Raw genomic sequence first — 16,554 nt, forward strand, 5'->3', positions numbered from 1 at the left:
AATATTTAATAATAATATAATGTGTGTTACTGTAATCAGCAATTCATAGTTGCGGTGCTTAAAAGGTGCCACTAGATGGAAACATACCCCAACTTATGATCATGAATTCTAATTAAAGGCACAACTCTTGTAGACTTTAACATTTATTAAGATGATGAAGTAGTTTATAGATCATTCATATTGTTTAAGGTGAGACATAATATAGATATCTCAGAAATAGAATAAATGATTTTGGTAAAATTCGAGCAATTCTAATACAATAGCAAAAGGTATATCCAAAGCACCTTATGCATTTGCTGTCAAGTAAATACAAAGACACCAGCACTGAGGCATTTATATATGAACTCAATTTGTGAGACCTGTATGGTAAATGGTTGTGTTGAACTATTCTTGTCTCTGAGCAAACAGTGCTTTATTGAAATTGGCTAAGCTCTTGGTGGGTTTAGAATTGTCATCATGCAGTGTATTCTAAATTTCAGATGACCTCCTGTATTAGATTAGAACAGATGAGTACTTCACTTATTATGGTCACTCCCTTGCAAATGCATGGGAGAATTCTGCAGAATCACTCTATGTGCATTTACCTGTTTCCCCACACCCCAGCTATTTTCCGTGTAGGAGATGTGTGGCCGAACTTATCTTCAGCCATGTGATATACTTACCTGCAGTCAACTCCGGCGCTGGCTTGTCAAACGTAGTGAGTGGTCTAACACATGTATCTATGCATGTTTAAAGCAGCTAATTAGTGTTCAGTTAGACCGCAGGGGTGGAGAGGAGCTGCAGGCACCCAAGGCATTCTTTTTCATTTTTACTCATAAAGAACTTTAAATGACTTGTTGGCGGCGCTGTCTGGGACATGCTACTGTCTCTTTACCTCCCCTAAAGTTTACAATGTTGATAGAAACTTGCAAGTGCAATATACAGTATGTAGCTATGTATAATAATGAATGGAGAAATTGATCATGAATATGCAGGCTCTTGCTATAAGGGTGGTTTGATCGTTCAGTCATTTGTTGCTAGACTGTTGCTTTACTTTCCTTTCTATCCAGAGAAAATTAAAAACATACTACAAAACATAACAAAAGCCATTGTCCTGTTACGGGAGATTTTAAGATTGCTCTGTTTACCTCACATTTTCCCATTTACAATTAAAGTCTATAGGTTGCTTAATGCTGGCACAAACATGCTTAGAAATTCTGGAGATTTAGCTGACTGAACACCATATCATAGGAGGAGAACACTAAATCTTAATACAAAACATATATTTGGATAAAACTGTTAAAATCTGGCATTTTTGTCAATAAATGCTGGGGTTTCCAGTTATATGCAGCTTCTTGATTCGAGTGCTTTGGAAAAAATAGATTTCTTTAAATAAGTGAATACTTAAAACACATCACTTTTTAACATCTCTTCGTTTCCCCAAATATTAACAGAAAACATATTTGATTTAGAGTGTATTGTTATTTTCTCTAATCATTAATTCAAACCCTACGATAACGGGATGGGACATGCATATGCTAGTAATTAGTTGGTAGTGAAGATCCATGCTGAAATATATTACATAAGTATCACATTTGAAACAAACAATTTTATAATGTGATGAAATGTCAGAACCATTATACTTATTTAACTTATTTATGGTTCAGAATAGCTTGAAATTTTTTTTATCTTTAAAATATGTAAAACAAACAAGCCAGAGTCTTTTTTTAATTGAATTTTTTTCAGGAACATCATATAAATTATTATTATTATTTTGTTTTGTTTTTTTATAGCAGAGTTTAACAGGCCAGTTGGCTTCTCTCTTCACCTGTGATATTCAGTTAAAAGAACTGGGATAATATTGTGAATGGAAAGAAAAAGTGATGACGCCCATCTATTCCAAAATACTAACAATTCATAGCAGATGTTGGGCTTGGAGAAGTGATTGGATGGACAACTTGAACTTGTTTAATCTGTTTCATGATTCATTTTATAACATGTTCTTATTAATAGCACATTGCTATTGTGATATATTCAGGTGGCTTGAGTAAAATGGAATGTCATCTACCAAAAGTTCCCAAGTTATGGTTATGTGGGGTTTAGAATTGTTGTTCATTTGGCAGGCTGACTTATCCTTGGTATCTAAGTAACTAGATTATTCTTATCTCTATCAGGTTTTGCAGAAGTCAAAATATTGGCCATTAGAAAAAATACATAAATTGTTTATGGTCTCACCTCCGCCCTTATGTCTTGAGAGGTCAGTCATTTATGTGCAGATTTAAAGATAGACTGAATTAATCATGAGCCCACAATTTACTCTTGTGTGCTCCGGTTTGAAAGCAAATGATCTATAGGCTTTGAAACCATACAGTGCCCTTTAAACAGTATGTTTCTGTTTGGTTAAACATGTCATTGTATGCAAAGTACAACTTCATAGTGCAGCACTGGGAATCTGTTGGCACTATAATAGAATATGATAATAATAAGCCCATGTTATGTGTAAAAATGCAGAAAACTGTCAACCAAACAAGCATCATAATACAGTTAGTGAACGTAAATATACACGTATGTCCATCAAGAAATAGTATGTATTTTTATGTTTCCCATACTTACATGCAGTGGCGACTCTAGAAACAATATATAGGGGGGGCACACAAGATATCACATTCAAACTGGGGGGGCATTCATAATTTCCAAAAATAATGTGCTATGGAATTATACTTTTGTTATTGGGCTAAAATAATACTTGATCATTCAACATGGGAAGCCTGAAGCCACAATTGAGTGCAACTAATCCTTGAAATAAATATTATAACACAATAAATAACTTTTCCACTAAATGATTTCAGGGGCTTGAACGTTTTGTCCCCTGAAGTCACTACAACTTCAGGAGGGCATTTTATCTCTGGATAAATATAAATTAAATAATTCCTACTGTAAGTTAAGTGCCAGGAACAGATGACCAAACACACACACCAACACAGGATCTGTCACACCGACACCCAGACACACACACCAGGACAGGCTCTGTCACACCAACACCCAGACACACACACCAGGACAGGCTCTGCCACACCGACACCCAGACACACACACCAGGACAGGCTCTGCCACACCGACAACCAAAAACACACACACACATCAGGACAGGCTCTGCCACACCCACATCCAAACACACACACACACCAGGACAGGCTCTGACACACTGACACCCAGACACACACACCAACACAGGCTCTGTCACACCAACACTCAGACACACACACCAACACAGGCTCTGTCACACCAACACTCAGACACACACATACCAGGACAGGCTCTGCGACACCGACAACCAAACATACACACACACACCAGGACAGGCTCTGCCACACAGACACCCACACACATCAGGACAGGCTCTGCCACACCCACATCCAAAAACACACACACACCAGGACAGGCTCTGCCACACAGACACCCACACACATCAGGACAGGCTTTGCCACATCCAAACACACACACACACACCAGGACAGGCTCTGCCACACAGACACCCACACATACCAGGACAGGCTCTGCCACACTGACAACTGAACACACACATCAGGGCAGGCTCTTCCACACCCACATCCAAACACACACACACACACACAGACAGGCTCTGACACACTGACACCCAAACACACACCCTAGGACAGGCTCTGCCACACTGACAACTAAACACACACCAGGACAGGCTCTGCCACACCAACACCTATACACACACACCCGAGGACAGGCTCTGCTACACTGATAACCAAAAACACACAAACAGCAGGACACAATCCACGTCACAGACGTCTGCATCAGGATGGATTTTTCACACTGCATTGTCGTTTATACCCCCCTTAGTGTTTTTGCCCCTGCTGCCCATATATATTAATATTAGCCCCAGTTGCCGATAGCAGGTATAGATCAACACATTAACACACAAACCAAGCTTTGCATGGATAGATCAACTGAAATTCACCTGTGATATCAGCACTGAAGATATATATCAAATAAACAGAATCAGACATACAAATCCTGTATTTGCAGGTATACAATAATAATATATGAAACGTAGCATCGCAGGTATAGATCAAATAAATACATGGAAACAGCATTGCAGGTATTAATCAACTGAATAAGACATACAAACACTGTATTTGCAGGTATACATAAATAATGTATGGAAATATATAGATATGGATCTACAGAATAACGCAAAAACCCAGCTTTGCAGGTAAAGATCAATTGGAATTCACATAAAAACACGGCATTAAAAGGTATATTTAAAACCCCCTAAATTACATTCATAGATCACAGGTTGCGCACCCCAAAGCCGGCCCTGCCGTCCACACTGCCCACACAGCAATCACACTCCTATCATACCCAGGCAACCAGTAAATGCTGGTACCTAGGCATGATGGGACTGTGCTTGCTGTGATTGCTGTTAGCAATCACACTCCTATCATGCCAGGTCAGCCAGTACATGCTGGTACAGGGTGGCTGTAAGTGATGTGCAGACCCCATACTGCTGGCAGCATCAATACACAAGGGGGGCAGCTAGCTAGGTTTTAGCATGTACTGGCTGACTTGGCATGATAGGAGTGTGATTGCTAACAGCAATCAAAGTCCCATCATGCCTAGGTTCCAGCACTTACACATCCAACCAATAAATGCTGAAACCTGGGCATGATGGGACTGTGATTGCTGTTAGCAATCACACTCCTATCATGCCAAGTCAGCCAGTACATGCTGGTACAGGATGGCTGTAAGTGATGTGCAGACCCCATACTGCTGGCAGCATCCATAGACAAGGGGGGCAGCTAGCTAGGTTTCAGCATGTACTGGCTGACTTGGCATGATAGGAGTTTGATTGCTAACAGCAATCAAAGTCCCATCATGCCTAGGTTCCAGCACTTACACATCCAACCAGTAAATGCTGAAACCTAGGGATGATGGGACTGTGATTGCTGTTAGCAATCACACTCCTATCATGCCAAGTCAGCCAGTACATGCTGGTACAGGATGTAAGTGATGTGCAGACCCCATACTGCTGGCAGCACCCATAGACAAGGGGGGCAGCTAGCTAGGTTTCAGCATGTACTGGCTGACTTGGCATGATAGGAGTGTGATTGCTAACAGCAATCACAGTCCCATCATGCCTAGGTTCCAGCACTTACACATCCATGCTATCACACACTTCATTCACAGATTCATTCCCTCAATCATACATTCTCATTCAAACTCCCTCCCCACCCCCTTACCTGCACTGCAGCTCCTTGATGCCGCTCACAGACTTCAGCAGAGGGCGCGGCCTCCCTCTGCGTTCTCTGGTAAAGCACAGAGGAAGCGGGACTGGAGCAGAGTCATGTGATGTCACGTGAACTCTGCTAGGTTCCGCTTCCTCTTTGCAGTACAGAAGACCCTCCCACAGGTAAGTAGCCGGGCTCGAGGTGCGGCCCGCGTAAGATCGGTTGCCTTGGCTGCCGATCTTACTCGGGCCGCACCCTCTCTCTCCTCGGCGTTTAAAAATAAATTAAAAAAAAGAAAGAAAGACGGGATCCAAATTTAGCAGTTGCCCCCCTGTAGCGACGCCACTGCTTACATGTGCTTTGCATATGTGGTAATAGGGCCGGCCCGACAATGGAGCCGAGTGGGGCAACCGCTCCATGCGGCACTTTTGAAGGGGCGGCACTTCGCCCCCCCAAGCCCTTTTTTCTTTTTTTTTTTAAAGCGAAAGAGAGAGAAAGGGCCCCTCTCTCTCTCCTCTGCGGCGAGTCTTCTTGTTTGTCTCGGTGCCGGCCTGTGATGCTGAGTGCCGGAAGAATTTGAAGGTAAGTACGAGGGGGGGGGGCGGCAGGGAGAGGAAGGGTAGATATGGGGGGGGGGGCGGCATTTTAAAATTCGCCCCAGGCGGCATTTTGCCTTGGGCTGGCCCTGGTAATAGTTTTGCCATGGCATCTGTTTCAGAGCTGTTTAAGCTTGCCTTTATTACACAGTTGCGATGACCTTAATAAAGTTGTTTTTTTTCTGATTCTATCTGTAAAGATTAAGAAAACCTACAGAAATTACAGATATTCTCTATCCTGATTAACAGAGCAGGGTATATCAGGATGTTTTCATAGCCTAGGGTGTCTTTATTCAGGAAAAACATGCTTAATTGAGGAAGTTTTCTTCATTCTGTGAGTAGTTATCAGCTGTGTTGTGCAAATACACGTGCCAAACATAAATACATTTATTGTACAGTCATAGTGCTGGTCATGCATGTGCATTAACGTTCATACAGTATGTGTGTATAAGTATAAATAACTAGGACACAAGCCAACAATCTTATACTTAAAAAAGAGGAGCAGATATCCATAAGATGTTTTATTTTGTATACGGAATAGTGCATCACACCATTCTTGGCATTTCAGTCCCTCCCCAGGACTTTTATCAATATTTATATATCAGATATATTATATATATAACAGCTCTGAGTCGTCTCCTATAACGCCTGATGTGGATGGAGAAAATATGGCAAGGGATCTGAGACCATTCCTCCAAAAATCTCTCCAGATCCTTCAAATTTCGAGGTCGACGCTGGTGGACTCTACTCTTCAGTTCACCCCACAGATTATCTATGAGGTTCAGGTCAGGGGACCAGGTTGGCCATGGTAGGACTTTAATATTGTGGTCGTTAATCCTTTTTTGTTTTGGTTTTGATGTATGTTTTGGATCATTGTCCTGATGGTAGATCCAACTACAAACCCATTTTAAGACTTCTGGCAGAGGCAGTCAGGTTTTCATTTAATATATATTTTTTTATAGAATCCATGATGCCATGTAGCATAACAAAATATCCAGGTCCTCTGGCAGAAAAACATTAAAAAGCTACAACCATATTTAACCATAGGCATGAGGTATTTTCTCATATGTGCAAATCTACCTCTGATGTTTATTGCCAAAAAGCTATATTCTGGTTTTATCTGACAATAGAACCTGATACCATTTGAAGTTCCAGTAGTGTCTGGCAAACTGAAGACAGTTGAGTTTGTTTTTGGATGATAGTAGAGGCTTTTTTCTTGAAGCCCTTCCAGACAACTTTTGGTGATGCTAGATTGTAGTTTCGGACCCCAAGACGCAACTAACTTCTGCAGTTTTTTTGCCACTCGAACGATCTTCTTCACGGTGCATTGAGACAATATAGGCACAGCTCTTCTGTGCTCACACATACACACATACATACACAATTCACCATCCATCCACACACACACACAGGTTAACGTGCATGCTCAAACATGCACAAGTACACACACACACACACACATTATATATTATATATATATATATATATATATATATATATATATATATAAACACATATATCCCACCTTCCCCCGCCCCCGCTTAACTCTCACCACTCCTGCAGCTTTCCCTGATACCTTGCTGTCCAGGTCGGAAGGGCCCTTTCTAAACAATTTTGAACCGGTATGAGGAGACAGGAAGAAGGGACACAGCTGTGACCGTTACAACCCCTGTAGTTATGCCAATGCACAGAGCAATTGAAGAAGGTGGCCTGATCTGATAAATCATGATTTCTTTTACATCACATGTGTGGCCGGGTGCATGTGCATCGCTTACCTGGAGAATACATGGCACCAGGATGCATCCATGGAGGCCCCACCTCACAAATGTATTTTTAGTATTTTGGCAAAAATGGTAATTCCCACATTCTGCATACTTGGTAGTGCAGTGGAATTCTGACCTGTACCAGCAAAAAAATGTTTTAGATAAAAACTTTCCTTTTACTTTATCTTCCACAGGAGCAGCTTCATTATCAAACCTTTACAGTGAAGGAATATGGTAAGTATCATCATGTCAGGATGGGATTTCATGGTTTCCTTCATTGTTTAAGTACTGAGGAACCATACATTAAGATCAGGGCCAACCCAAGAAATTATGTTGCCTGGGTCCAAAAATGAAATGCTGCCCCCCCACCAAAGCCATGCCCACATCTATTATGTGACACCCACTTTAGCACACAGACACTCAAAGTAACACACTCACTCAGATACCAACATAAGGCAACCAGACACTCAACACTAACACACATACTAACACACACAGCCAGGCGCTCACACTAAAATGCAAACACACACTACGAAAAACAGACAGTCACACACACTAACATACCCCACACACGTAAGCTGACACACACTAACATACTCGCACACAGACGATCATGCTAACACATACCCACCCAGACACTCACACTAACACTACCACACTAACACTAACGTAACTGGATACACACTGAAACACAAACACACACAGTAGCATACCCAGACACACCCACTAGCACACCAACTAACATACCCAGTCACAGCACCAACATACCCAGACACACGCTAACATACCCAAATCAACAGAGTCACCACACTAACCTATCGAGACCCACAGCCACGCACAACTCACTTATAAATGTGAATCCCCAACCTTTTTATATGCTTCCTCTCGAATAATAATAATTTTGCTGAAAGCATACAAGCACTAGAAAAAACATGCCTTTGGGTGACAAATTGCCACCCCTGTCGCCTGGGTCCCATGGACCCACTGGGACCCATGTAAGGGCTGTATTCTTGTAATAAATATTTTAAGACAAAAAAGATTATTTTAATTTGAACAGTAGCACAATAATGCTTTAACAGTTATGTCTCTTAAACAACATAGAGCAGGGGTAATGGCTTTCTACATATGCCTTACTATTTACAGTTAAACAGTAATATTTTTTTTGTAATGAACACTGATTAATTTGCATTATTTTGTTAAAAATTATATTTTTCTACAGTGTTACCCAAGTTTGAAGTTCTTCTGACTACACCTTTACATCATTCAGTATTAAGTGGACCATTAGAGGGTACAGTTACTGCAAAGTAAGTTTTTCAGCCTTACATATGCTTAGTTACAAAACGTTATATACTACAACTTGTGCATTCGGATGTGTACAAATTGTAATTTTAAGGAAATATGCCAGTTTTGTTAATTTTCTGACAATGAAACAAATTTAAAACAAAGCAGAGACCTCCAAATTTGCTTTTTCACACTCAATTTTACTCTCTCTCACACTCTTACTTACTCTCTCACTTTTGCAAAAGAGCAGCACTTCCACCCCACCTTTCCCCAGATTGGATGAATAAGGGAGAGGCTGGCCCCATGGTGCACACTATGGTTGTATGTGCATGTTATGTAATTCAGCACATATATTATTTTTTATATTTGTGTATATAGTAGTTTTTATCAACTTTATGTGTGCATCAATTCATCTGAGAAATGTTGAAATAAGGTCTGGTCATGCATATCAAGAAATGAGCCTCACACTATATTCAGTTGTGATCAAAAGTTTGCATAAACTTGCAGAATTGGTAGTATATGTACCATTTTTAAAGAACACATGAGTGAGCAGGCAAAACACATTTCTTTTATTCAACTGTAGGTTATAACAGAATGACACAATCATAAAATAAAGCATGGCAACAAAGAAAAAATGTTCAAAAGTCTGCATAACCTTAGTTCTTAATACTGTGTATTGACCACTTTGGCATCAATAACAGTGTGCAGTCTTTTGTAATAGCTGTCTATGTGGCCCCAAATTCTTGCAGGTGGTATAGCTGCCCATTTGTCATGGAAAAATGCCTTTGGGTCATGCGAAGTTTTTGGTTGTCTTGCATGAAGTGCCCGTTTGAGATCCCCCCAGAGTGTCTCAATGATATTAAGGTCAGGAGACTGCGATGACCACTCCAGAACCTTCACCTTTTTTTCTGCTGTAACCACTGGAGAGTGGTGCCCTTCTGATCTGGAGCAGTGCGGTCCAGTTTGGAAGGACCCTTTTTAAACTATTTTGAAGAAGAAGACAGGAAAAAGATTTCTTGTAGTTACCACAGTATATATATATATATATATATATATATATATATCCCTGCCGCTCTGGTCCCGCTAGCTGAAGTATTGTGCGAGGAAACTCTTTTCCCATCCAGGTTCCTGCTCCCCCTGCACTGGAAAAGAGTTTCACTCACACAGTGCGCGGGCACCACAGTGGTAAGCTGCAGGCTAGTTGGCCGTCGGGACGTATAGGCATCTATGTGGCCCCAGTGCAGCTTACCCAGCCCCCGGACCAGTCAAATTTGCAATAGAGGTAATTGGTGTGGGAGAGTGAATGGGTAAATGGATTAATAAATGGGTGTATGAATGAGTGAGTGGTTAGGGGCACAAGTTGGAAAAGGCAAGTTGTTTGGGGGGACAGAGGTGTCACGGGCCAGATGCTAAAGGGACAGAGGTGACACAAGTAGGTTGCTTAAGGGACAGAGGTGGCACAGAGAGGTTGCTTAAAGGGGAGAGGTACAACAGGCAGAGGTGGGCAGAGGTGGCACAGGCAAGCTGCTTTAGGGGCAGAAGTGGCACAGGCAGGCTGCATCAGGGATTGAGGATGTCAGAGGAAGCTCCGCCATATTGGCAGAAGTTTTCCTCCGGGAGGTTATATCTACAGAGATATGGATGAAGAAAGAAGAGAGATGAACCAGAAGATGTGAGTCATGGAAGCAAAGCTGCGAGACATGTAAGTGGTTCACAGGGAAGGTAGGGAGACATTCAGAGGATGTGAGAAAAAGAGAGATTTGTACAAATGTACGATATATGAAAATTTTGTTAAATTGGCAATTCGTATGAATCTAAACAAACAAGTCTACCCTCATTGCCCTTATATCTTTCATCTATGGATGTTATTCTTTCTTGCTGACTTGTCCTGCACCAATTTCCAGTTCCTTGCCTTGCTTAAGTTATCTTGTCCTGTTTTACTGTAGTCAGTGGATCCTGAACTGTGTACCAGGATCCTGCCTTATGCCTGTGTAGTGATATCTTGAGTCCTGCTCCCATATACCTGACCCTGCCCTGCCTTAACTACGATTCTACCTTGTTCTTCTGCACTAAGTTCCTGCTGTTCCTGTACTGTGTTTTGCTGATCAGGTGATACCAGCTCAGCATTGCAGATCCTTATGTTGACACATATACCTAGCGTGACATTTTTGTATGGGCCAAAACCTGAATTCCATGGAGTTGCATCAAGTTCCTTCCAGGCAGAAGCAGAGTCTCATGACTGCCAGCTACAAGCCATCCAACACACCAGCAATATGGCATCCACCCAAACCATGACTTCTCCGTTGTCTCCCATACCTGCTGTCAGCAATGATTCTCTTCAAGCTCCACATACCTGGGATTCCTACAGGTTTCTCAACCTGGGACTTTCTGAGAAATATGCCGGTTATTCTAAAGAGTGCAGTGGTTTTCTTGATCTGTGCTGTCTGCACTTCAGAATAGATCCTGATGCATTCCAGTCTGTGCGTCATTTCATCATTTCCCTGCTGACAGACGAGTCCATGGTCTGGGCTAACCCATTAGTGGATAAGGACTCGTATTTGTTGGGAGACTATGGCAAATTCATCAAATCCTTCAAGTCCGACAATGACGCTCCTGGCCATAAAGACTCGAATATGGCCCTCATGGATCTCCCTCAAAGTTAGTGTGTATATGGTAGAATTCTGTACCTTAGCTTCTGATACTGAGTGGAGCAATGCCGCCCTGAGTACTGCCTTTCGAGGGGCCTGAATAAACCCCTTCTCATCAGTCATGCACTTTCCTTGGGGCAGGCAGACTGATACGTGGATTTAGTCTCTGTAATGGCAAAAACTTGAGATGCTCTCAAGCGGAAATGAACAGAAGGACCTGTTATGAAGCTCTTTGTTCTTGGTGAGCTTCTCAAATTTGTTTTGTTTGAGCAAGATATAGGAGAAAGTCTATGCACATACCATACCAATCCTCCACAAAATTGCTTTAAGGTTCCTGTGACCCTCTCCTGCAAGGGGCATATGGCCACCATGAAAGCTCTCCTTGATTCCGGTGCTGCAAGCAACCAATTACACAGTTAAATTGTGTCTCTAAGTTGGGGTCTTGTGCCCATGATATTAGGACTTCCCTGGTTTCTGTATCCATATTCCCCAGAACTGGCAGTCAGGTCAGACACATGGGGCACCTTTTGCCAAGAGTCCTGTCTACAATATATGAAAGCCAATACTTGTACTTGTATTTAATGCCGTAAATAATCAAACTTTTTGTGACCTTAAAAAGTACATAAAACCGGATATCATTGTATAAAACGGAATGAAAATTGGGTGTTTTCCCAAGCTCTGTGAAGAGAAACTCACATTTTAAGTGAGCAGTCTGTTTGCCCTCACAAGGGCTCAGTTCAAGGGGAAGTCAGTACTCAAATTAATCTCATAAAAAGACAGATATGGTATTATTAGACGACTTTTTAACCCGTGAAAATCTTCTCAAAAGTCGGGGGTCGTCTTATACGCCGGGTACTGAAACTTACCGAGCCGGAGAATCCCACGAAGCCCCTCCCCTGGGCCGGTCTTCAGGGCCGCGCCGAGGTACATGCAAGATCGTGATCTCCCCAACTAGCCCTGATCAGCGGGTGCCCGATGAGCAGGGCTGGTTGGGGAGATCACGACCTCCCTCTAACTAGCCCAACATTAGGGAGCTCGAGGTCTGGCACTTCAGACCTTGGCTTCCGTGCTCCCTAATCACTACGCGCCGGCTATTGATGCAGAGCCCGGGGATGACGTCACGTCCGGGCGCTCTGCATCAATTGCCGGCGCGTAGTGATGAGGGAGCAGTAAAGCAGAGGTCTGAAATGACAGACCTCACGCTCCAACAACTGGATAGAAGATGAGACAGGTAAAAGATGGGGAGAAAGGGGTTTAAGTGCAGTGTATGTGGATAAATGTGTGTGTAAGGTCAGTGTATGTGTATGGTCAGGTGTGTGTAAGAGCAGTGTAGGTATTTGTGTGTTTGTAAGCTGGTGTGTGTATGTATGTCTGTATGTATATATGTGTGTATATATATATATATATATATATATATGTGTGTAAAGGCAGGGGTGTGTGGTGAGGGCAGTGTATCAATGTGTATGTATGTACAGGCGTATATTAGTATGTGTAGATATATATATATGCGGTGAGGGCAGTGTATGTATGTATATGTCTGTGTATGGGCAGTGTATGTGTATGGACAGGTGTGTGTAAGGACAGTGTATGTGTATATGTCTGTAAGCTGGTATGTATGTGTATATGTGTGTAAAGGAAGGGGTGTGTGAGGGCAGTGTATGTGTTTATGTATATGTGTGTTTGTAAGCTGGTGTGTACGTGTATATGTGTGTAAAGGAAGGGTTGTGTGAGGGCAGTGTATGTCTATACATGTGTGTGTGTGTGTGTGTGTGTGTGTGTGGACAGGCATATGTTAGGGAGAGCTGACCCACCCAATCCAAGCAGGCTTTGTATACAACATCCAGCCAATCACCGGTATGGTACATCGCTTGCTGTGATTGGCTGGTTGTTGTATACTGGGTAGAGGGGTAGTCTTATATGGCGAGTATAGCCCAAACTCTATTTTTTTACTGGAAAAGTTGGGGGTCGTCTTATACGCCCAGTCGTCTTATACGCCGGAAAATACGGTACATGTTTTTTAAAGCTAAAATACATTTGACCACACATTATCTTATCCTGTTGTACTGTGACCATTGGATCCTCAACTGTGTACCAGACTTCTGTGTGGCCTTGATCTTTGTGCCTCCTTTTACCTGTGTACTAACATTTCAAGTCTTCCTCCAGCATACCTGACCTCAGCCTCCCCTGACTATGATTCTCCCTTCTCCCTGCTGTTACTGTGCTGTGTTTTTTCCTTCAGGAGATACCAGCTCTGCATTAAGGAACCTTATCTTGACAACTTTACCATGACTATATATATATATATATATATATATATATATATATATATATATATATATACACACACAAAACAGGTGGCAAGGCCACAAATGGGCAGGCTTAAGTAAATGCAGATCCACAAGGTCAAAGCACAGACCTTGACAAATCAAAAGTCAATACCAGAGAGTCAGGCCAAAACGGTACGAGGCAAGATACAGAGTAGGGAGAGGTTGGGGACAAGGAACTGGATGGGAGTAGGAACTGCAACAGGAACAGAAGCAGGACGGTAGTCAGAGGTTTCGACTCTCAACTTGCAGCAAGCTACACCAAAACAACAACTTGGCACCCTGAAAATGGTCCCAGTTGTTTAATAGTCTATGTTCGCCAATGAGGGGGATAAAGCCCATCCATGTAAAATATGTGGGGAAAAAGAAATCATCACCTACCTCTGGTGAGTATAACTGAAGCCACTGATCCTCATTTTCAGCCCAAGGAAAGGAGCCACTCCAAAATAGAATAATAAAAAGGAAAGCCTGTCAAACATGTAAAAAGAAAATCCAGTCTGTGCCCGATGGAAGTGGATTGCAAAATAGTTGTGTATTATGTATAAAACATTATGGTTAAAATGTTCTGGTGCAGTATTAAAACCAATTGAGTTTACCTGTTGACTGGACCATTCCATTAGTTGCTTTACTGCTAAAATCTCTTCAGACTTTCCATCAGAGTAACATATAAATAACCCATGTGTTGATGTTTAAAAATACACTCTATTGCCTAGACGCATATGTGAGTTGACTGTTTAAAACAGAAAAGAGCTTAATGTTGCATGTGAAAGTGTTGTAAATGTTGCCCTACTTAAAATTATTCTATTTGTTGATGGCAGGGTTATTTGTATGGTACAACTTGAGTAATGTTTCAGCATTTTGTTTCTTTGCTACAAATTTTGGCTGTGGATTTAATTCATGTAAATCTGGCCGTGTTGGCTGCACTGTGTAAAAGTAAGTGTATGTTTTAAGACTAATTTATACATTTTATAAAATAACAATGAATTATAGGTACACCTATGGGATGCCTGTAAAGGGAACTCTATCAGTTACTGTAACAGGAAACTACCGGAGAAAAAACAATATGACCAAAATGTTTGAGGCAAGTATAAATGTTTATAAATGTCACATAGGACAATTAAGGAACTAAAAGGCTAGATTCAGTTACCCACTATGTTTATCCCTGGTAATTTAATGCATGCATAATAAAGCAAAGTGAGATAATGTAAATCTAGTCCTGGTGAGTAAAGTAAAAGAAAAGAAACCCAGGTAGAGGGAAGATTTTCATCCAAGTGGGGAAAAAAGATCACCAGTTAGCTTGTTTAGGGTCTAGTTAGGAACTATTGAAGTTATTAATCATTATTTTCAGCCCAAGGAAAGGGGCCTCAAAAATAAAATGGAAGAGAAATCTAAGGTATACTTATATAAAAAAAACCTACATGTTAAAAAGAAAGAGTGGATTATAAAATGGCTGTGTGTTTTATGGGAGCATATATATGTGGTCTCCCTTGCACAAGTGTCCCTAAGTGGTAGGATAATGCATTGTATCCTTCATTCACCTCAATGGGACACATTTAACTCACCTGAGTAGGGGTTGAAGCAAGAGTCACAGACTTGGGAGATATACCTTCTCAGGATTGGTTTTACTATGTTCTACCCCACCATGCACTTTGTTGGGGAAGATGAGAACATTCATTGCCCTAACACACTCACATATAGTACTGTGCAAATGTTTTAGGCAGGTGTGGAAAAACTTACTTGTTAAAGTAAGTGCTTTAAAAAACAGACATATTAATAGTTTATTTTTTCATTTAACAAAATGCAGTGAGGAAACAAAAGAAACGAAAAATCAAATCAATATTTTGTGTGGCCACCCTTCGCCTTCAATACAGCATCAATTGCAAATGTCCTGACCGCAAAGCCTGTTCAAACCTCAGGGACACAGGTTCAAATTCTTCAAGGGTCGAGTCAGGCCTCCATCCTTCCGAGGTTAATAAATGAGTACAATCTTCCATGAAAACCGCTTCTGACCAGACTTCTCCAGACAGTAGACAGGGGCCAACTGTTTTCTGTCAATGCTGAGCTGATGGCACTGCTGGACATCTTTTGATTGTGAAGGGAAGTAAGCATTAGGTTCCCTTGGCCCTGCATTTGTGCTTCCTCGAAAGAGCTTGGACAGAATATCTTAAATCCCCTGTGTGCCTTAAAAATTTCTGCCTGGTAGAGACCTTTCTGGTGCAGTAGAACTACCTTGTGTCTTGTTGCTGTACTCAGTCTTGCAATGGTGTATAACTTTTGACATTAAGATGTCTTTAGCAACCTCCACTTGTTAGTAAATTTGGCTGTTCCTCATCGAGTTTTATTCCCCCCTACACAACTGTTTCTTTTTCAGTTAATAATTGTGTTTCAACTTAAATATTAAATGTATGATCATCATGCCTAACTATATAACTATAAGTGTGCCAAGAACAATTGATGCTGTTTTGAAGGCAAATTCTGGTCACATCAAATATTGGTTTGATTTAAAATTTTCTTCTGTTCACTCACTTTGCATTTGTTAAATGATAAAAATAAATTATTAACATGTCTATATTTGAAAGCATTCTAACTTTACAGCATGTTTTACACCTGCGTAAAACTTTTGCACAGTAATGATATATATACACTTTCCTGCTGTCAAATGAAAATGCGAGTCTGCTGTAAGTAATATGCAAGTCGGTCGT

The 16,554-nt window shown here is 41.4% G+C and overlaps 1 protein-coding gene across 1 annotated transcript in view; it reads left to right on the top strand.

Annotated features, from left to right (window-relative positions):
* Nucleotides 1-16,554, top strand: part of LOC149302389 (CD109 antigen-like) — an 85,009-nt gene that overhangs the window by 24,556 nt on the left and 43,899 nt on the right. The window contains exons 9-11 of the mRNA XM_089482456.1: nt 7,794-7,833; nt 8,819-8,903; nt 14,843-14,933. Of these exons, the coding sequence (XP_089338582.1) occupies nt 7,794-7,833; nt 8,819-8,903; nt 14,843-14,933 (216 nt within the window). The remainder of the gene's footprint in view (nt 1-7,793; nt 7,834-8,818; nt 8,904-14,842; nt 14,934-16,554) is intronic.

Source organism: Sceloporus occidentalis, unplaced genomic scaffold, assembly GCF_023333645.1.
Source record: "Sceloporus occidentalis isolate IW3139 unplaced genomic scaffold, rSceOcc1.0.p SCAF_19, whole genome shotgun sequence".
Classification (NCBI taxonomy): domain Eukaryota; kingdom Metazoa; phylum Chordata; class Lepidosauria; order Squamata; family Phrynosomatidae; genus Sceloporus; species Sceloporus occidentalis.